Source organism: Ornithodoros turicata, chromosome 5 (assembly GCF_037126465.1).
Source record: "Ornithodoros turicata isolate Travis chromosome 5, ASM3712646v1, whole genome shotgun sequence".
In the NCBI taxonomy this organism is placed as follows: domain Eukaryota; kingdom Metazoa; phylum Arthropoda; class Arachnida; order Ixodida; family Argasidae; genus Ornithodoros; species Ornithodoros turicata.
This window is the reverse complement of record NC_088205.1, coordinates 80,458,297-80,480,264: the sequence shown is the minus strand read 5'-3', so window position 1 is coordinate 80,480,264 and position 21,968 is coordinate 80,458,297. Positions and strand designations below refer to the sequence as shown.

The 21,968-nt window shown below is 46.6% G+C and overlaps 1 protein-coding gene across 4 annotated transcripts in view; it reads left to right on the top strand.

Moving 5' to 3' along the window:
* The window catches only part of LOC135394955 (protein Shroom3-like), a 170,135-nt gene that overhangs the window by 143,854 nt on the left and 4,313 nt on the right, over window positions 1–21,968 (top strand). For all 4 annotated transcript variants that reach the window (XM_064626060.1, XM_064626059.1, XM_064626063.1 and 1 more), the window contains 2 exons: window positions 9,891–10,279; window positions 21,595–21,851. In XM_064626060.1, coding sequence (XP_064482130.1) covers window positions 9,891–10,279; window positions 21,595–21,851 — 646 coding nt within the window. The remainder of the gene's footprint in view (window positions 1–9,890; window positions 10,280–21,594; window positions 21,852–21,968) is intronic.

The window sequence follows — 21,968 nt, the reverse complement described above, 5'->3', positions numbered from 1 at the left end:
CAGATTATTACCGGTACATAGCTCGCGTGTTCGCTACGTTCCCCACAGATGGCGCTGGAGACACTGTCGCCAAACTGATGAGTATTTCTTGTATAATTTATATTATTAATATTAACTCCTTACATCCAGGCCTTGTAGACCTACTTCGAACACTTACTTATTTCCAGTGATGGCCACTAACTACTTGTACAGTAGTTTAACTATAACTACAAACTACTTCGCAATGGAGTAGTTTAACTAGTAGTTCAACTACTTTTTAGTGGAGGTAGTTAAAACTACTTCTTTAACTACATCTATAACTACTTAACGTTGTCCATCAACACCAATCGCATTCTATAGTGTTCTTGGACACCTAAATATAAATCACAAGCAGTGATAAAAGTGAAGATTTAGTACACATGTAGTCTTAGTGCACATGTAGTAAAAGTCGGAAGCACAATCGTGCCGTAAAACTTGCGGCAAAACCGGAAGTAGTTGGCGCATGCAGTAACCTAACTACTGTAGTTAACTACCCGAAATAGTAGTTTAACTAGTAGCTGCCACTACATTTCTGCAAGCAGTTAACTACTTTTTAACTACAATCAGGTAGTTTAACTAGTAATTTAACTACATGTAGTTAACTACTGGCCATCACTGCTTATTTCCATCCAGCCCGCAGCAATGTCGTAGAACCGCGTCACGAAAGGTTAAAAGTGTATAAATGACGTAGAGGGTGCCCCGGGTTTGTGGAAGAAGGCGAAGCATGAATTCGAAGGAGCTCTCCTTGGAAAGGGAAGAGCTGTCTACAGAGCTGCCATTTATGTCTCATTCCGCCGTTCTTTCAGGAGTTATTGTGGAACAAATGATTGTGGTCAGGCTGGTCGTTCGTCACGGCTTCGTGTCCGCATCTTGTAGCGCAGCGAAGATTTGATGTTGTCGTTCCTTTGATGAGCTTGTGGGCCGCGATAGCTTATGGGAAGCTTTGGAAAGAAGGAGCTGCTGATGATGGCAGTGGAAAAAAAAAAAAAAAAATGAAGGCTTCATTTAGCGTGAGACCTGCTACGGTTATGTAAATCCTACCCGTATTTAAGTTGTTGCAATAATTTTTTTAAAAAAGTTTCTCTACGTGGACCGGAAGTATCGCATAATTTTTTTTTAAAAATTCGCTAAGTAGCGAGTTTTAATTTATGGACCGCATTTAATAAACCGGCACTACATCACGAAGCGGAGCCATCGTGCAAAGGCTGGTGGCCAATCGCAGAAGCCTTCCACGGATGCGTGGGCGGTCCCAACTGTAGGACTTAAGTTGTCACTGACTATAGTTGTAGCTATACATTTTACAGTTACTTTAAACAAAATCGGTAACTAGTTACAGTTACTGGTACCCTAGTCACTACTCAAGACTGGGTCGATTTCGATCAGTCTCCTTCACCACAGCTGCTGGCAGTCTTCCAACGTCGAACGGAGAGCGGAGACGAGCGCTTCCCTGGAGACAGTTAACCAGGGCTTTCGGTGACGTCATCACCTATACACTTGGAGAATCCGAAACTATCAAGTTTCGCGGGTTCTTTCGAAAATTCGTGTTAGCGCACTGACGGCATTTGTATTTTGTACATTGAGTCTTCGAGCGAGTCTCATTGACACCGGGAAATAAAATAAATGTAATGTTTTTAGCCAGTATAGTGTCCCTTTAAAAGATGTCTCCACCTGTATGGCCTTAAGAAAAGATATATACGAGCGAGCGTTGTACAGTTTGTCGATGGAGACCAGCTGTTCACTTGCGTCGCCACCAGCACCATTCCTGGCGATGTCCGCCAACAGAAATATGACGTCTGATCAACCTTGTGGACCCCGAAAGAATGTGAAGGAGTCGTCGTTCGTTGTGAGGGCTTCGAAATCTTCAGCCAGATAACAGCCTCCTTGCATTTGAATGCCGAGTGCCCCAAGTAACGCTAAGACCCGCGCATGGTAAAAAAGTCGCGGGAATGTTTTAAACCAGCGTATACAAGTTAAATGAAACAAGAATGAAATAAGAATAAGAAATTAATAATAAGAATAATGAAAGCATATTTAGAAAAACGAAAGATTGCAAGAGGCTTGGGAACGCTTTCAAACGGCCGTCGTGCTAAAAACAAAATCACTAATAGCGAGGTTCGAGGCTATGTACATACCTGCGAATCATGCAGTATACATACGTCAATACTGTGGTGGATGTTGATTAAAAAAAAAAACGCTGGTCATTAGTGAATGCAGATAAGCTACTGTGATGACAGAAGTGTCTATTAGGAAAGACGTCTGGTCCATATCGAGATATTGATCTCCGTCCCATGACATACGACCGGTACTCATTTATTTATATTACTCGACACTCCAAGAACACCCATTACCCAAATTTACAACCGCTTCGCAAAAGAACGAAACGGTCCGAAGACTGCAATCAACGTTGCTGCGGAGAAAGAGAGAGAGAACTCGGTCGAAAATTGTTGCGGGCGGCGATCGTGGTCAAGTTGGTCGGCTTCCTATATCCTCGTCCTCTGCCCTAGGATTGGCAGAAAGACAGCGTCGGACTCTTTATTGCTGTGGCAACATCACTGCAGAGACTGACATCCACAAAACAAAAGCCCACTTCTGTCTTTGTCTTTCCAAACGGGCACATACAGAAAAGAGAGAGCGCGCGCCGGCTATTTCGAGGCTTTCTTTTTTTTTTTTTCTCCGCGGGCGTTCTTTCTTATTTCTCTTCTTTTCCTAGATGGTATTTTTCTTTTTTATTAATCGCGTTCCCGTGGGCGGTTCCTCTGGACGAGCCTTTCTTTTTTGTCGTTTTATAGCGACGGGGATTTTGACAGTTGAGCTCCGAGCGGGGTGCTGTGAAAACCGGCGATGTTGCTGGTGTACGACAGATATTGCCGCGGGAGTTTTTTTGCAGATGGGAGAAAAATGGAGTGGCAGGAATGAAAGGAAGCGTTTTCTTTTATTATTACTAAAAAAATGAAAAATCCCCCTGTGGGTTTTCACGTTGGTTGCGGGAATGAAGGTGGTGTTGAGGTCTGTGTTAGTAAGACGTTGATGGGGAAGGACGCGCAATTCCGAGTTTTCTGGATGCGATGAAAGATGAAACGTTCTTTTTTTTGTTTTTTTTTGTTGAAGTTCGAGATCTAGAAGCAGGAAGACGACCCATATACTAGTATATTTAGTTTTGCAGTAATTGTAGTAACCCGTTTGGCGATCTGGTATAAGCGGTGAAGTGCACTGGGCATCCAGAATTGGGAAACTACAAGTAGGTATAGGGAAATGCTAGGGGCCCATATAGGAAGCTACGTGCAAATAGAGGCAGCCTATACATTAGTGGCTTTCTAACGCGCATGTAATCACACTATTAGGCAACATTTGGTCATTTTTATTAATCCGGTAAAAAAGAAAAAAAGAGGGGATTCAGAATGGTGAATCCATGGTTGTTGTGTCCAATTATATAGTATACACGTACAGAAAAACAGTTCCAACTTCCACTGTCGTTATATCTGCACGCACTGTTGAGAAAGAAACCAGATAAAACACGTACTACTAACGTGCATGACACAGTGCGAAGTCACATGCCCTCCTTTCTTGCTGTCATTTTCGCTTGTTGACAGAGCTTTCCCTGGAAGTTTTTTCCGCAAAAATTTCGCGCATGCCGTACAAAATAAAAATAAGAGAGAAAAATGGAGAGGGGGGAGCACACAGACTGCGATCTTGAATGAGGCCGGACTCCGTCACCACACACCACACGGTTGAACCAGAGACCGTCATGCAGTGAAGCCAACTTCATAGGTATCCCCCACGGTCAAACATGTGCATTCCCTGAGTAAGTACGCAGCCATGCCAGCAGCTTGATCCCACCGGCCACATCGCGTGCCCACCACCACCACCATCATAAAAACCGCGCCACCATGTCACCGCACTTCCATTTACTCCCCGAGCACCACCCATTGGGCGGTGGTGGTCACGTGAATCCCCCTTTCCCCCCGCACCCCGAACCGCAGCTGCTATCTTTCGCTCCCATGCATGCGACGGTCGCAAGTGTTCGCGCGTCACATCTATCAGCTCAGCCAGCATTGAGCATTTTTCTCCCCGAATGCCCGCGCTTGTTGCGGTCAAGTCCAGGGACACCGCCTCATCGCCATGGCAACGTACACGCTGTCAGTATGGTCTTTTTTTCACCTCAATCCTTTGCGCGTAATTTTGGGGTCTTGGAAATGCCGGAAGTCTATATTTTGTCGAAGTATGCAGCGAGCAAAAAATAGTTCGGGGGAGGACGTCGACTTCGGTCCCTTCCAGAAGGGCGCTCCTGGCACGTCGAGGAATGCCGCGCTTTGCGTGCGTTTTGATTACGTGTCGGATATCTCATGCGCACGTCTTGATGTTTGCCGAGACCGTCGCATCTTCGCTAGTTGATAATCATAATTCCTGGTTAATTTTAAGTTTGCGAGACGACTATGATCGTGACCGACGCCGCAGTGGTCGGTCTGTGGATTAATTTGGCCCACCTGTGGGATCTTTAACGTGCGATGAAATTTCGGCACCGCCATTTAATGTTGAGGACATGCCTGGGGATGCCCGAGGATGATGTGTATGAGCGCGAGCAACTTGTATCGTGGCACCAAGTTGGTGGCCTCCGCTGGCCGTGTTCGAACACGGGACCTCGGGGACCCTCGCATCTCTTGTCCTGGGGCGCAGATTAAAACCGACTTGTTTTTTTTTTTTTTTTTTTAGGGATCGCAAAAGCGTTTGAAAATCGGATAAGAGAGATCAAACATATTTAATAGTGAAATCAAATAGTCGTATAAATAAATTGAATTGAATAGTCGATAGATAAAAATACAATCAACATTTTTTTTTATTCTCTAGATGAAAAACACTAACCGAACTGCGCGTCAGTTTGCAATATCGAGCTAGGGACATTAATAAGTAGTCATATAACCGATAGCATTTTGGTTCTATTGGAGTGAAAATGAACATGGTCGTAATGATGTGGGCAGCTTGCTGTTGTTGATTCCAAGAGAAAAATAATATGTACGTTGTCTCTAAATGTTGATGAGCTCGCTACACTCTAATGGCGGGGTTAATGATGAGATGACAGAAAAGAAAATGAACGAGAAAGAAAAGAAAAGAAAAAGAAAGAAGAACTGACAGCTTCTATACAGCGATCAGTTGATCCAGTGTTCGCGCATGTCTTGTGGATTTGATGTAAATCCTAGTGCTCTGCGGGTTTACAGGGAGTTGGAACAAAAATCAGTCTCCTGCGCTAAAAAATAAAAATAAAAAGAAAAAAGAAAGAGGAAAGAAATAGCAGACGTGTGAGGTAAACCTCCTGCGTTGCTCCTTAACATTTAGCTTACTGCGTACAAAACAGCTGTGTTCCAGGAATCAGCGCTGGTAAAGGTTGTCCGATCCTTTGGAAAACAATTCTCTAGCGAAGGCCCATTACGGTTATTATTGGTTATCGTGAATATTACTAGTAAATTACTGTACGTGTTTCTTTTCTCATTTTCCGTCATCATCAATCTACTACTTTCATCACTTCGCGTGATTATTACACTACGTTTCTTCAACATTTTAGCGAGCAAGAGATGTAGCAGGTGACAGTCAGAACCTTAGCGGACATGCTATGTAATTCGAATACTCGTGCAGCAGATTTTGCAGCAGTTGTTGTGCGCTCTGCTAAAGAGCTGCAAAAGTAAACTTCCAAGAAACTGAGACGAGACGTGCATTATTCTGTAGACGTCTTTTATTACACCGCTAGGATATGTAATAATTCTGATTATATTAACGGATGACTGAATTATGACGAAAGCCTAGAGTAAATATGGTACGGCAACAATATAGTTGAATAAGTTTACAGGATGTGCACGATTTTATATAGCTTAGTTGTGATAGTATATTAATATAATAATACATATTCTATCAGAATATATTAAACTATAATTTGGAGTGGGAACCATTGCATCCCCTTTCGAGATTTTTTTTATTATTACTACGTCCACCCTAGCCTCACTTTCGTTGTCTTATGGACTTAGTGGGCGATAAACCCTCTTTTTTTTACATTTGTTTATACGCTGTACTGTTAATGATATTTTGTACGACTACTACGATGCGACCATTTGTCAAAAGATGCTGCTATTTTACGTTTATTATGTACCTATATACAACACGCATTTGTGTACACATCACATAGAATATCAGAAGCAAAGTGTGCTTATACTATTACACAATACAAAAAACCCGAATGGAAACTATCCAATAAAACGTCGATACAGCTAGATTTTTTTTTCAATTCAGCTCGATAAGAATGCGTTTGATTTCTAACTAGGGACAATTCCTGCAGGTAGCGTACCAACAACAACGTATACCCTGACAGCTAACAACATCTTGCAACAGCTGTGCCGCCATCTCTCGGTCACTTCTTGCGCGCTCATTAACTCCCGGAAGACCCTCGTGTTGCGAGTGTGGGAAAGATGTGCAAGCCTAATTTCACGGCCACATTCCCCGCACTGGAGCAAGGTCGATAGCTTTAACGCGGCATATCCATGTCTGCTGTGTCAGTTTGTTTAAGAAGCAATGGAAGAGATACCAGCATGTAGTGGCTGAGTGGACACAGGATACGCGCATTGGTGTGGTAGCTCGAAGATCATGCCGAATACGAGGCTGTCGGGTGTGTTCCAATCAATCCCACCACCGGCTGTGATGTCTACCTTATGTATTCAGGCGGACTTCCTAAATAGCTGTCGTGCACCCTGAAGTCTGCCCAAGACGCATATTAAGCCCTCTGTCTCCCACTCTTTCCCGCTGTAGTCTTCACCATTGGTCCATGTCTGTAAACCGTTCACCAGCCACACTTGTCTCGCGATTAATTCTTATACAAAAATTCACGACTCGTTCACGTCTTTCCCGAACTCTTTCAAATGAGTGAACATATAGTCTGATGAACATGAAAGGCCTCCAGCAGGCTGTAGATCTTGCATGTCTTCGTTGCAGCTTTATGAGGCATCTATAGTCCTCCGAACAAGTCCAAGGGTCTGTAGAGCTTCTACACGTTCGTTCGTTTCGTGACAAGCAGCAAGGTGTACTACGTGTTAGTTTTACATGAAAAACGAGAATCCGCGTGATCAGGGCAGCACGTGCTCCTCGACAAGCTCCACTCTTTGTCTTGAGCTCTTGCTGCTGATGCTGCTTTTCAGGAAACGATATTCCCTTTACTGTGTATTCACACGATAGCGACATCCTCAAGGAAGATTCTAGTGGAAGAAAAAGCAAAACCACTGCTCACAGAGACGAAGTCGTCCCGTGTTATGAGAGCATTCACACGGTGCGGAATATCGGCGTACTGCGCGCTTAGCAGACGACACTTCGCAGACGACACCGTCCGCGTCTTTCCTGTCGTCTGCTACAGAATATCTTGTGACTATGTTGCAGGGTATTCCCCACGGTTAGCAGTGGACCTAATCTCCGAATAATAAGAAAAGTGCAAGATGTAGGGCATTAGGGGATTCCTTAGCTGATCCATCCGTGTCTGTCGAGCTCGGTTTTCTTATCTTGACAACACGGAAGCAAGCAACAGCAAGGATATCGCTTTCCGCACTATAGTCATTTCCAATTTCTCGTGTTTTACGTTTATAAATTCCATAGTGTGCTGGCGAGTTTACTTCGCATGCACATACAATCCATACTGAAATCGACAATGTTTCGACATGTTTCGAAGCCGTACTACACTCATAGGCTAGGAAAAAGATGCTCTAAAAGCTGTCGAAATATGCATACACTTATCCACTATAAGCTACGTAAATATGCATGCACTTATGCTCTATAAACAACGGAAATGTGCCATGTAATACGCGATAATGAACCACGCCTCTGATACGGAATTTACTTGTTAATTCAAGGGAAACGTACACTTCGCGTTCCTGAGGCGTTTTGCGCTCAGTAGGCTTTTGCTATTTATACATGCATGTACACGTAAGTGTACATTGCATCAGCAATATGATGATGATGATGATAATAATAATAATTGGAATTGGAAGTTTTATTATCATCAATGAAATCATTATTACATGTCATAAGGTCCACCTAAACCATAACGGTTTGAATAATAATATAGTAATAATAATAATTTGGGTTGGTTTACTCCTAAGTGTAAGCCTTCCTTAGTGGCGACATGCTGTACAATTAAAGGACGCCAAAAGAACGATGACTGCTTGATTCAAAGCAATGGACAAAAATGTCTCCGCCGCTGAGTGATGGCGGTTGCCTTCGTTTTCTTTTCTGCTGTTCAGAGGGACATGGATGAGGAACACAGGGTTGCCCGAGTTCTAACTTTTTGTACCGGCTCGAAGCGGTCACTTAGAGCAACGTTGTCATGGTGACTGGTCACCCGTTACCAAGCAACCGAGGCGCTATATATGACCAATATCGTGGTTTCGAAACCTCGCCATTCAATCCACGAAATACGAGAGCGTAGGGTCACCCGAACTACATGTTATTTGGTTGCCGTAGGCATCGCAAAGCAGAACAATGCAGTGTACTATACCCGCAAGCCTCACTGAAACAACGTAATGATACGGAACGCCGTTATCGGTAAGCGTAAGGCCCAACCGTTCCGTTTGCCCACACCGGAGCTCACCGCATGAATTCACACCAACCTTCTTGCGTGCTTCGGTGTCGCAACACACACACACACACAAAAACTATCTTTGAGACGAGGGGCGTTTATCAAAAACAGTGATAAATACTCGAAATGCCTTTGTTTACAAAACCGTAGAGCGCCCACGATGGACGGCGCCATTTTGTACGAGGTCAGAGTGGAATCGACAAAAAATGAAAACCTATGCCCTCGGGCCATGAATTGCTGACCGCAAAGGGCATTTCCGCTCCAAATCACGACAAAGTGGTTATATGCTGTATGGCATTGGTAGCCACAACGGACATGGTTTTCCAACATAAAGTCTTCCAAGTCTTTCTGCCATGAATTCTATACACTCGGAGAAAAAAAGGAGTGACTTGAGTCTTTTCGGCGACTGAATGCATGAAACAAATGAACGGGTTTGCATTTCACGCTTTATGATCACAGTCCTATGCCCCTAATCAACGTGTGCAAATGAAAACACTTAGACTTTGAATTAAACTACGAAATTATACAACCTTGTGACATGCATAGGACACAATGTGTGAAGAAACAAACCACTGATTAGTTGTTGCTGTGTAGGCAGACAATTGCTTAATTATATCGCGTTACTCCATCAACTTCCCGCAGAGCTCGTATTTACGTAGACTGTTGCGTTCAATGCATCACTTGCGAATTCTAGAGACTATATTTGCAGTCTGTGTACGCTGCTCATAGCCACCGTCTCTTCGCGGCGCTAACAGGAAATAAAAAAAAGCATTTGCGGTGCTGTGGAGTAAAGTTCAGTGTCAGGGGACTGAAATTTGGAGTAACTTTCAATCTAGGGGAGTACAACCTGTTACTCGCCCATTTACCCCCCATGAGATGGACCAGGATAAGAGAGAGAGAGAGATTATGGGTTTAATGGATAAGAGAGAGAGAGGAGGATGACGATAACAAGTGAGTATGACAGTTAAAAGCTATCTAAAAGTGTGAGCGATGAGGTGATCCAGGATGAGATATTTACATGAGGAGTTCACAGGAGGAGTAGATAGCTTTTAAGTACCACACACACTCTCTCCCACATCATCTCTCCCATAATCATCTCCCACACACTCACCATAGTTTTGGCGCTCTATGGCCTTTGTTGCCTTTGTGCCATTAAGCCCATAATATATATATATATATATCTCACTCACTTACCCCCATTTCTCTTGGTGAAGAGTTTAAGACTTCGTACGTACATTTTCTTACCGAATCTTATCATCTCCCCCAACAGGGTCTACCCAAAGGACTCTTACATGTCTTATCGAACCGAACGTCAGCGCAGCCGCGTCGAAGGCAGCTACCGGCGTAGCTACCAGAGTTCCACTCCAGTCACCGACGATCCAGTCAACAACAACAACGTCGAGTCATCGCCGCCGCCGCCGCCGCCACTGACGTCGTCTCCGAACCAGCAGCCGACGTGGCCCGAAGGCTGTGTGACCCCTGAAGATGACTTGCACAATAACAACCACGTTGGTGGAGGACTGTCTAACTCGTGGAGTCAAACCTGTGTCAGTGAGAACCATAAAGGGTCTACGAAGAGTCCAGAAGAACTGGAGTGTGAGAGGTTGTCCATTGATCTGCTAGCGTGCTTTGGGGATGCCGCGCTTCGTTCCCTACTAGGTGAGTAGGTCAGCCTACATTTGGTGGATCACTTTAGTGAGTCCTTTGGTAGGTGTGTGGGGTGAGCCTTCAGGCTCGGAGCCTCAAGGCTTCGAGCCAGGAGTTTGCCCAGAATTTTCGTCCCACGAGAGTGTTGGAACGTGTGTGATACCCATAGCTGCTGTGTAAGATCTTTGGGAGGTAAAGGAGCTGTTGTGGGGCGCTGGGAAGATCCCTGCTCCGAGCGAGGATGCCGTGAAGACGTTACAGGGCCATCAAGGGACCGTATAAAGGTTTGATACCGTTCAGGGGTGCCACAGTTTCTCTGCTATACCTAACGAGACATCATCTGCTGTCAAAATAACGTAGATATTTCACGAAAAGGTTCCTCTTATACCCATGCAACTGACGGAGACGGAAGTCGTTCCGTGGCGTGCACTGTTTCAACTCTTCACACGTGCTCGAGAAGCGAACACGTGACATCATGTGAGGATACGGAGGAGATCTATGTGGTCACTAGGAGTAGATGTCTGCACGGGCCGACTTTTCCGGCCTGGGCGCATCGAAAAATGGCCCGGCCCGGTGGCCCAGTGAGTAGAGCCCGGCCCGGCATCTCCAGCTGTGACTTACGCCTCCACCCACCCACCCTCCACACTCCACCCAGCCCTTTTACTGGGTGACACCCCTCTTGTGCCGTTTGATAACGTCATCAAATTTTTGACCACGTGTGGGTTTCTTAGTCAGATGTAGATGATAAGCATTGTCCGCTTTTATCCAATATCACCGAACTCCTCATGTAAATATCTCATTGTCACACTTGTAGATGGCTTTTAACTGCCATGATCGCTTGCTATCGTCATCCTCCTCTCTCTCTTATCCTGGTCAATCTCATCGCTCATCGCTCATACCTGTAGATAGGTTTTAACTACCGCACACACTCTCTCACATCATCTTTCCCATAATCATCTCCGACACACTCACCATAGTTTTGGCGCTCTGTGGCCTTTGTGCCATTAAACACATAATCAATCAATCAATCAATCAATCAATCGACTTACGCCTTTCTAGCGCTAACAAAACAAATTTATTAATACATTTGTAAGAAAAGAACGTACTAGAACTGGCTGTTTAACACCGCAACAGCGCGAGACCAAAGACCAGGTTGGACGCCCGCAAGCAGGGTATCGTTACTCTGCAAGCTTTTGTGGAGGTAAAGGATGTTCGAGGGCTCCTGCTTCCAATCACTACCCCTTCCATCAAGCTTTTCGAGCCTGATTGTGAAAGATGTGAGGAGTCATGATCAAAATGGCGAAGTGACCTTGAGGAGGTTCTGGAGGGTCAAACCATACACATAATGCAGCGTCCTTTGTTTGGTTTTGCAAATATATGCGCAGGAATGATGCAATCACGTGATCATATGAACTAATAGTCATGCATTGTACGGAATTGGCTGATTGGCCCGGCCGTGCTCACGAAGACACATGTTTGTCGGCCCGGCTGCGAGTGAGGTCACTTCTTCCTTCTTACGACGAAGCGGGCCACGTGCGGCACGCGTTACTATGGAGACGACGCTGCGCTACGCACCGACAAGGGGCCAGGTAATCCGCCCCTGGCATATTTTGCCGGCACGGGCTCTGAGCACAAGGCAAAGAAGATGCCCGGGCCCGCGGGCCGGGTCGGGGGTCTGTGCAGAGCTCTAACGCGGAGCCGTTCTCAGCGGTATATAACCCTCGTTATTATGACCATGGTCGTTCCCGAAACTTTTGGTCATAATGCGGAATTGTCATATTAACGGGGGGGATTTGCAGAGGTTTCACTGCATTGTTCCCCAGGAGTATGGTCGTAAAGCGCGTATGTCAGATTATCGGGGGTCATATTAACGAGGGTTCACTGGTATTACACTTGCGTGGAATGTGGGAGCAGCGTTACCACAAGGATACGTGCCTATCGGCTAAAATTCAGTCTTGACAAACGCGTAATCCCCTGAAGGACTAACATCCTTAGAGGTCTCGCTTATGGTCACTTTTGGAAAAGTGTATCCTTCGGATTATTCTTAGAATTTGGTGCATGTTCCATGTACGTAGTCTCTGGCACTCGATATATACGCTCCCAATAGTTGACAGTATCTGACACTTGTGGTCACGTGAATACCACGTGAAAGGTTTTTGTTGTTTGAGTGTTTTTTTGGTATCAGCACAGCCCGCGAACATTTCTTCGTAATAATCGTCATGCATTACAGATACTCCTGATCACGCCTTGATCGACATTCCTTGATAATCTGTCCCACATACTTCCTTCTATTATAATACTTTATGATGACAATACACAGGTGATGTCTTTATATTCCGGTCGATGCTTACTAAGTACCATGAGATACACTTTCTGTTGCCGATAACGTAAGCCAGTGATAGTCTTGACGCAGTGACTAATCTTATTGTTGCCAATCCTGGATGCACGTTCTGCGTAGTTCCACGACGTATCAACGAGTACTCCACTACGTCGGTGACGCTAAACAAGTCGCCATTTACGGAAATACAGTTCAAACACCATGAAATATATTACGCGTATATACAGTTCAAAAAGCTTTCGCAAGGCCGGCTTCATAATGTGAGACGCAGTCACCCTTTCTGGTTTCTTGTGTGAGCCCAGCGCCGGAATGTTTATCACCGCGGCCGTGAATCGACCTCCTCCGCATAACGGAGATCCCGGGCTCGAGTCCAATCGATTCCCGCCTTGTGGGAAAGCGGCTGGAGTCACCTGCTGCTACGCCCCGCCCGCTTCCTTTCCTCATTAACTTTTCAAGCGGCCTCCAATATATGTGTATCGAGGAACGGAGCCGTGCGGGACATAATGATGCACCAGCGACAGCACGGCCCAGTAGGTACAGCGTCCGTTCGATGAGGGAAACTCCACAGGGCCACGCTGAAGACTGCTTTCGTCAGCTGGGGGAGGTGCTGGTTTCGGACCTTACCACCGGCGGTGCTGCCTGAGGTTTTCCCTAGGTTTTCCATCTGTCTTTCCACACGAATATTTCGGTACGCTGTCTCCTGAAGTCGGCCCTGGACGCATACTATCCCCTTCTGCCCCCGCCCACCACTCCATCATGCTGCCCTCTCTCTACCTGTCCACGTCTGTACCCAGCTCATAGCCACAGTTGGTTCGTGGTGTTAACAAGAAATCAAAAAGAATCATCATGGTGCTTATAGCGATTGTGCAAGAAGGTTTGAAACAAGACACACGAACACAGAGATTGGACAAAAGCGGGATATTTTGAGTGCCGTGTGCCCAGCAGAGAAAGTATGCGAGTCGGACACAGTTCTCGGTTACGACGTTTCACAGTTGGGCTAGTGGAGGTATAGACCTAATCGTTCAGAATTGGATCCGGATTATGAGTTTCGGATATGATACATAATTGTGTTGATCCCGATCAATTATGCCGTTTAAGAGATACAAATACTTTGGCCATCCACAATAACCTGTCAGTGACTCCGCGAGAGGTTGAAGCCCGCACCTTACGCGTATATCAGCTCTGAGGTTTGTACACAGTCCCCTAATGAAGACGGCCTAGGGCGCACCAACTCTCTCTCTCTCTCTCCTCTCGCAGCACGTCGGGTGGCAGAACTTTTGGTACAGACAAAGTGTGACGTCATGCAATCAGGTGTGACCCTGTGTACGCCAGTGCTCAATAGTGTCAAATTTCCCACTCATCGTCATTACACGTACAGTGAACCCCCGTTATTATGACCATGAAAATTTTGTCATAATGCGGAATTGTCATATTAACGGGGGGATTTGCAGAGGTACCACAGCATTGTTCCCCAAGAGTATATGGTCGTAAAGCGCGCATGTCAGATTATCGGGGGTCATATTAACGAGGGTTCACTGTATTTGTAGGTGCTCAATAGTTCGGGCAGACGAGGACCTAGTCGGGTTCTTGACTAAATCCTGTGAGACCTATAGTCGAGGGCCAAAACTAACTCTCAGTGTTCTTTCTCCAATGTCACACCTTACTTGTACAGTGAACCCTCGTTATTATGACCATGGTCGTTCCTGAAACTTTTGGTCATAATGCGGAATTGTCATATTAACGGGGGGGATTTGCAGAGGTTTCACTGCATTGTTCCCCAGGAGTATGGTCGTAAAGCGCGTATGTCAGATTATCGGGGGTCATATTAACGAGGGTTCACTGTAATCGAGAAGAGTTCTAGCCAGATCTGCCTCATTCCGCGCACCTGCTGAAGGGGGTGTGCTCTTCTAGAAGACTTTCAAGAAAGAAAGCCCGAAAGACTAAACACCACGTGTCTTTCTCAGTGATTATCTGTCTTGCCACCGTGTCTTTGTTTCTTGCCGCGCGGCTTATGTCAGAACAGCGTTTCCGGCAGCCGGTCAATTAGCGTAATAAAACGGATGCTGCTCTCCACAGAGCAAGCTGACTCAGATGTTGTTAAAAAGAAAAACGATTGCATCAGCAGCGAAGCGTTCGGTTCTTTCTTTACAATAGCTTGTGTGGCTCCGTCGGATGGTCCAAGTCAGCGACTTTCTCGTTTAAGACTCTGCCCCTTGCGCTGTCTCATTAGCTGTCAAAATAAACGGCTAAAAGGACTTTTTTCTTCTTCTTGTACCATCTCTTTGTCTTTCAAAGAGAGGATTTGTGTTACAGGTAATTATGGCGGTCTGGTTCAGCCACATAGCGTACGCAATGGAACGAAAAAAAATACGTTAAAATGCGCAGCTTTCCGCACGTGCATTCCCATCAAGCAAGGGAACCACATACCTATACCATAACCGTACACATACCATACAAACCATAAACTATTACGCGGACGTTAGACGATGTGCCGCATGTACTGCCACAAAGCCGCTGATCAACTTCACGAAGAGGAACGTTGAAGAACTGGAACTAGCACAAGCAAACGTTAAAGGACCCTCGTTTTTCTGATCTCCTGCGGCGTGTTCTACAACGAATGAAGTGAGCTCCCACGAAGGAAGGACGAGTGCAGGCCACTTACAGAGCGCGCCCGAGGCCTCTGTTCCGCACACGTTTAAAAAAAATCCTCCACTCGTGAAAAGAACGTATCGGAGAACGAGGGAACGTCGTGACGCAACGCGGTCCCTGGGCACGTGACTCGTGACGTAGAGCGGCAAGGGCTGTTGCAGCGAAGTTTGTCAAGTCCAGCGCAGCGCCATTTTGGGGCCCAAGTGCATGGCCACGGATCCAACAGTAGGTAGTTCCATCAGCGGGTTCTGTATGGTGTTTCAAGCGGTATGGAAAGCCAAGGAAGAGCTACGAAACCTTTAGGAAATCCACAGAAAATCCACGGTGCTTCTTGCCAAGCGCGAACAACTCGAGACCGTGTATTTGAAAGTGCCGCCGTCGTCTGCTAAACTACCGCGCGTTGCATATTTTGGGGCGCTGACGTTGCTGCTCACTCGCGCCACCTGGCCTACAGAAACAGGTCTTAGAGAGAGAAGAAAGAAAGAAAAAAAAAAAAGGCACGGGGAACTTCCCTACGCGTCACGCGAAGATCAAGTAAGCCGTCCGCGGCTGTTGTTGTAAGTGTGATTACGCTGTTTGTAACACACGGCAGAGCGAAACTATTTTGTACTGTGGTTCCTGATTGAGAGCGGTGACCAATGAAGCAGGGTTTCGAGCCATGTCAAATGTCACCTCATTGCTCATTTAACACGATGCACTGTAACGTAAAGTGAAGACATAGGTACGAAAGGACGCTATTTTCTGTGTGCGAACTCAGCTTACAAGTTGATGTCCCGCAAAAATCAGAATACTTGGTCAGTTATAGGCATTACAGGATAGGTTACTTCAGTTTTCAGTGCCGAGTTTGCAACATCAACATCGAGTCCTGCCACTGTTTGGGAGTAATTACGTGCTTTATATTCCCAGTTCAAATAAACCTCACGTACTGCGTACAAGTTTTCTCAAAGATGGTATCGCCCTCTGCCGACAACGTTCATTTCCCCTTGTCTTGTTCCTTCCATTCCTCTTCACTGCGTGTCACGTGTTCGAGATAGCGCGACGTGACAAGAAATTTTTCCGGAGGGCAGCTCCAGTAGCTGACACTACGGACGTATATACAGTAGATGCCGGGAGTCCGTGCGTTAAATAAAGAATAGCTGGAGCGGGACACAAATTCTCGACGGGCGTTTATAGTGCACCGCGTGTGAACCTCGTAAATGCCGCCGAATTTTTGCTGCTCTCAACGCTGGGGACGAGAGTGTGCCTTCGGACAGCATGACCGTACGTTTTCTTGTGCTCCCCGTGAGTGAAGACATAAAAAGGTCCAATAAAGGCATAACAAAAAAATTCCACCGAAGTTTTGGTCCCTGCTGCAGGGTCCTTGGAGAATGTGTCATGAAATGTGACCATAACTTACATTGGCTGGTAATAGTAGTGGGGTGCTGGAATTCAGTAAGGGCCGTGACACCCGTATCAACTTGATGCTATATCGTGCATATATTCGTATAAAATATACGCATATCACAAAATCAGGGGGGTGAGGTGATGCTGGGAAAATCCCTGCATGCTTTGCAGTTGTTGAGGACGTGAATATGGGAAACAGACGCCTACAGGGTATATATTTTATGGAAATGTTCGCGTTGTGTTCGCCGCGGGACTAGAGAAAGTCATCTAAAGGTTAGCGCACGGTTCTTAGCAGGACGTGCCATGAAATATGCCTGCACTTACGCTGTGGGCCTGCCTTGCGTTTGTTGATGTGAAAAAGGTAAACAGGTGCCTATACAGCGTATGGGTTCAAAAAGAAATGTCCGCCTTATGTTCGTTACAGGACTTGAAGTGAAAGTCCACTGCAAGTCCGGGCGTAGTCGTTTGCAGGACGTGTCATGAGATGTGACTGTTGCTTACGCTGGCTAATAAACCGCTTGTTGATATTGGGATTCCCTTGCTGATGTTGAAGATGTAAGAATACTAGACGGGGTACTTTGGTATGCCCAGTAGTGGGTTCGGGGGGGTTCCTGTACTGACGCCCAAACGATCAAAAGTACAGAGAACATCCGCATACAATCAGTTTTTGGGGACCGTTACAGAACATGTCTTAAATTTTGTTTTCCTAATGGTCATCTCACAACGTAGCATAATCATGTGTTGCGACGCCTATACTGTAGATGCACGTCTGAACGACGCCTGCATCTTCTAAACACACCTTATCCATGAAGATTTCTGCGTCATTGTCGCATTCCCGAAAGTTACCAGTATTCTGACTCCTTCTAAACACTTTCTTTTTTGTATATTGCGAACATAAATATACCACCCCGCCATCCCGGAAGTAGCTCGTAACTCTATAAAACTGATACTAAAAGAGAGGAAAAAGGAAGGAGAAAGAAGCAACATCCCCACGATAAAGCCGAGAGACTCTGATGAAGGCAGCCGGATCGTCAACTGCATTTCCATCATGTCTGCGGAGCCTTATCGGTGTGCTACCGGTAGCGTCGTCTGCTGTCAACATCGTAAATTACGACCCTCGGAACAAGGCTCTTCCACCCGAATCTCGCCAAAATAAAGAAAAAAAGAGAGATACAAAATCAAAGCGCAAAAGATAGATTTTACCCTCCTGTCAGTTGTAAAAGTAGGCGGGAACATCCTGCCTCTTTTTTCTTCTTTTTTTTTTTTTTTCTTGTTTGCAGACTGCAGAGAAAGGACAGCTAGCTTCGTTTATTAGGCTCTGTGTGTCCCTCCTCTGAAATATTGTGGGATCCGTGTTACACCGGAGCTGTAAGGGCCGGGGGTTTTATTTCTTGGGTTCCCGAGGTTATGGCGCCAGGCGGTAGATGTTTGGGACGAGGATAGGATCTTGTTTAAGGCGGAGAATGCTATATGTGACAAAGTATATACGTATATACCCTGTGCTGTCGCGTCTGCGATGGAGATGAGGGTTGTAAACAGAACGGGAACACAGTTGCTCGGGGACCCTTCTGGAAAAGAAGGATTAGTAATGTATCGATCGAACTTTCTCCAGGGTGAAAGGTTTAAACGAGTAAGGGAGCGACATTTAACGTATGGCTCGAAACCCTGTATCATTCATCAACCAGTCTATCACAAATCACCACGCGCGATAACTTCGCTGTGCGGTTTATTGTCAGCGGGAAATCAAATTTAGACAAACGCACTGAGAACGCAGCCATCGGTCTTGCCCGTTCTCCTCGCGTGACGTCATCAGACCCGCGCGGCATCAGGCATACGTGGGGGGGGGGGGGCAGCCGCAAGCTCTCATTGGCCACCGAAAATTCGTCTGCTGCTGCCACGGCGCTTCGGTTTCTACATGGCGTCGGGCTACATTGAGTCACCTGATCGGGCCCTCCATCGGGACTGTGACCGTCACCAAGTGACGTTTCCCTCCTTCACTTACACGCTCCGTGAAGGAGTGGAGAGGGTCCCTAAGTGGACGTGCAGTAGAGCACTGCACGGGCCCGAGCCCGTCGCGGCCCGCGGGTCGTGCCGGGCCGGACTCTGCGTGTTTTATGCGGGCCTGGGCCGGGCTCGGGTTTCAGACACCGGGCCCGGGCAGGGTCGCGCGAGGTCTCTGTTCCTCACGCCTTTTACAAATTCTCCAGTCGTGAAAAGAGCGTATCGGAGAGCGAGGGAACGTGGTGACGTAACGTGATTTAGAGCTCTGCACGGGCCCGGGCTTTTCCGGGCTCGACCCGGCTCGGAGGCATCGAAAGATGGCCCGGTCAGGCCCTTCTTGTTTTTCCCGTCCTGTCGCGGTGACTCAGCGAATAGAGCCCGACCTAGCATTTCCAGCCGTAAATTAATAAGAAGCGAACACAAGGCCACAAACATACAAGAACTGACTCCCAAAAACAGCACGAGACCTTATTATATTCCGCACTTGGGCAAGCGCACTCGTTCCACTAAAAGTTCTTTTTTTTTGTGGAGGTAGATGATGTTGTGGACAGTCTTCTTGTTCAAACTAGGTACACATCTCACCAAGCTCTGTGAACGTGATTGTGAAAGATGTGAGGAATCAGGAGCAATGTGGGGTGGCTTTGAGATGGTTGTAGGTCTTGTCATACCCATAATGCAGTGTCCTTTGCTTGTTTTTGCAAATATATGCACAGAAACGACGCCAGCACATTATCATATGAACTACCACAATAGTCTTGCATTGTGTGGAATTAGCCGACCCGAAGCACGCAGCCAATAACAAGCCCACGCCGTGGGCCGGGTTCAACCTAGGCCCTTGCAGGACTCTAACGTGTCCCCGCGCACGTGATTCGTGACGTAGAGCGGCACAGCTCAAGCGCGTACAAGCGACGCATGAGCTGAGAAAAAAAAACAGCACGGGGGACTTTCCTACGTCACGCGTGGGTCGTGTCGGCCGCCCGCGGCTGCCGACGACTCTCGGCAGCCAATAAAAGTGCACGGACGACCTGACGTCACAACTCGCCAGAAGGAGCTGCGAGATATCGCCGCTGTACGCCACTCTTCTAACCTAATTTTTTTCGGGAAATGCGCGCTTATCAAAGGAAATATTTGGCGTGAAGGTAGTATGTATACCTACATGTCACGCAGTAAAAAAAATTTTTTTTTTATTGCGTGTTAGCGCCGCGAAGCAACTGTGGCTATGAGCGGCGTACAGATGTGGAGAGACGGAGAGAGGATAGCAGGAAGGAGTGGGAGACAGGGGGATTAGTATGCGTCCTGGGCCGACTTCAGGGGGAACTGTGCCGACAGCAGTAAAAAATACAAGCGGCGTTTTTTTTTTAATCCTGTCAGCATAGATGATGTTTTTGCATTTGAGTTATACGGCCAGCGGACATGTATGTAACTACAAGATGACTAATTACCTAAATTCATTAATCAACTCTATAATGAAGGGATTTAGGGCAAAACTGAGTTAGCGAAATGGGAGACAATCATCGTTAAAAGTCATTCCACTTTTTAAAAAATCCTGAACGTGTGGGTTGAAATATTCATCAATTTTGATATGCGAATGAACCGAAACCGCAACGACACCAGGGGGCACAGCTATCATTCTACGTCAGGGGGCCATATATATGTGCTTTGCAGCGATGGAGATGATTAGGGTGTAAGTACTGATCTGCTGGCCAGCCGCTTTCCGGCCCAGATAAGCCCCCATATCAGCGAAGGTGACACGCGTCTGAGGCGCGCGGAGTTACGGCTCATTTGCATTTGCGAAACGCGGGGATGGATCTTTCACGGCACGCGCTGGTTTCAGAAGATGGATTGCCTTCAAAGGGGGGGTGGGGGTGGGGGGATTGTCTCCCATTCTACTATCTCGCTTTTTGCCCGGAATCCCTTAATTTCGGAGTTAATTAATGAATATTAGTTAATTAGTCATCTTGTAGTTACATACTCTCTTGGAGAGGATGCTCGCCAGTATGGCCGTGTAACTCAACATCAAAAGCGACATCTATACTCCTCTCATATCTGTAAAAAGATATGGAAACCTAAGTTCCCACAACCTCGGGGCGCCAGACCGTCCGTTCAACACGCGAAGGAACAAGCAACACAGAAGTTCAAGTTCACATACAAGGTTTTATTATAGACGACCCTATAGAGAAGACCGGTTCGAGGTCATAGACGACCTGCGCTCCTACGTCATTGATTACGTTACGCCGGCGCGCAAAGCATGCTGGTGAGCCCTATCAGCTTTATCAGCCGACGCCTTTTCCCCGCTTCTTGCCCACCATAGCAAGATATAACCTCGAACCGGTCTTCTCGTGACGTCACATGTTTGTAAACAGGGGGAACGCGTCGGTTGATAAGGTTGATCCCCGCTGCTTATATCACCCGTGACAATCGGGCATACGCCCCCCCCCCCCCCCCCACTCCGGGAACACGGCTGCACTCTGTCGCCGTGATGGGTGCCGCGGCGTTATCTTATCGCCACAAGGATTTAAAAAAAACTAAGCCTGTATATTGGTGGTCCCTTTGATTCTCTGTTTACGTGTGACCCCAGGCAGCGCAATGTACCGAAAGTCGAGTGCAATGGGGTTGACGGTACCCGAGCAGCACAATGTACTGAAAGTCGAGTGCAATAGGGGTGGACGGTATGTGTCTTATCAATGTTCTTTAGTTTCACCAGTTGTTCAAGGCCTTTCACCTACCCGTCCACCCCTATTGCACTCGACTTTCAGTACATTGTGCTGCTTGGGTATGTGTTTGATCAATGCCCTTTCGTTCCACGCGTCTGTTCAAGGCCTTCCACCTACCCGTCCACCCCCATTGCACTCGACTTTCAGTACATTGTGCTGCTTGGGTACTCTTTGGGATAATTTGAGCAAGTTTTACTCATACACCTTATCTTAACTTTTTTTTTAAATCTTGTTCCATGCAGTGCCGTCCCCCGACCACAAGACCGTGTCGGACTATATGAAAGGTCTGGTGGACCGGAGCACTTGGCAGCGGAACCGATGCCCCGTCTCTCCGAGCATATCTCCCTCTTCTCCAAGGGACGAGAACCAACAGGAGACCATCCCTCCCATCAGTGCCTACTTCAACACCTCCGAAGAGAAGGCCAAGCTTCTTACCAGGTTCAGCCAAGAGATCGGCGACCAAGAGTGGGCTAGCGACTGCGAAATTACAAAAAAGAAGGTATAAAATGAGCAGTCTGCTTCTCTTCATGAACGAGAGAGAAACTGATGTTCTGAGGCTGGAACACATAGAAGGGACAGATACAAACAAAGCCTCAAATTGCCTAAGAAATCAACG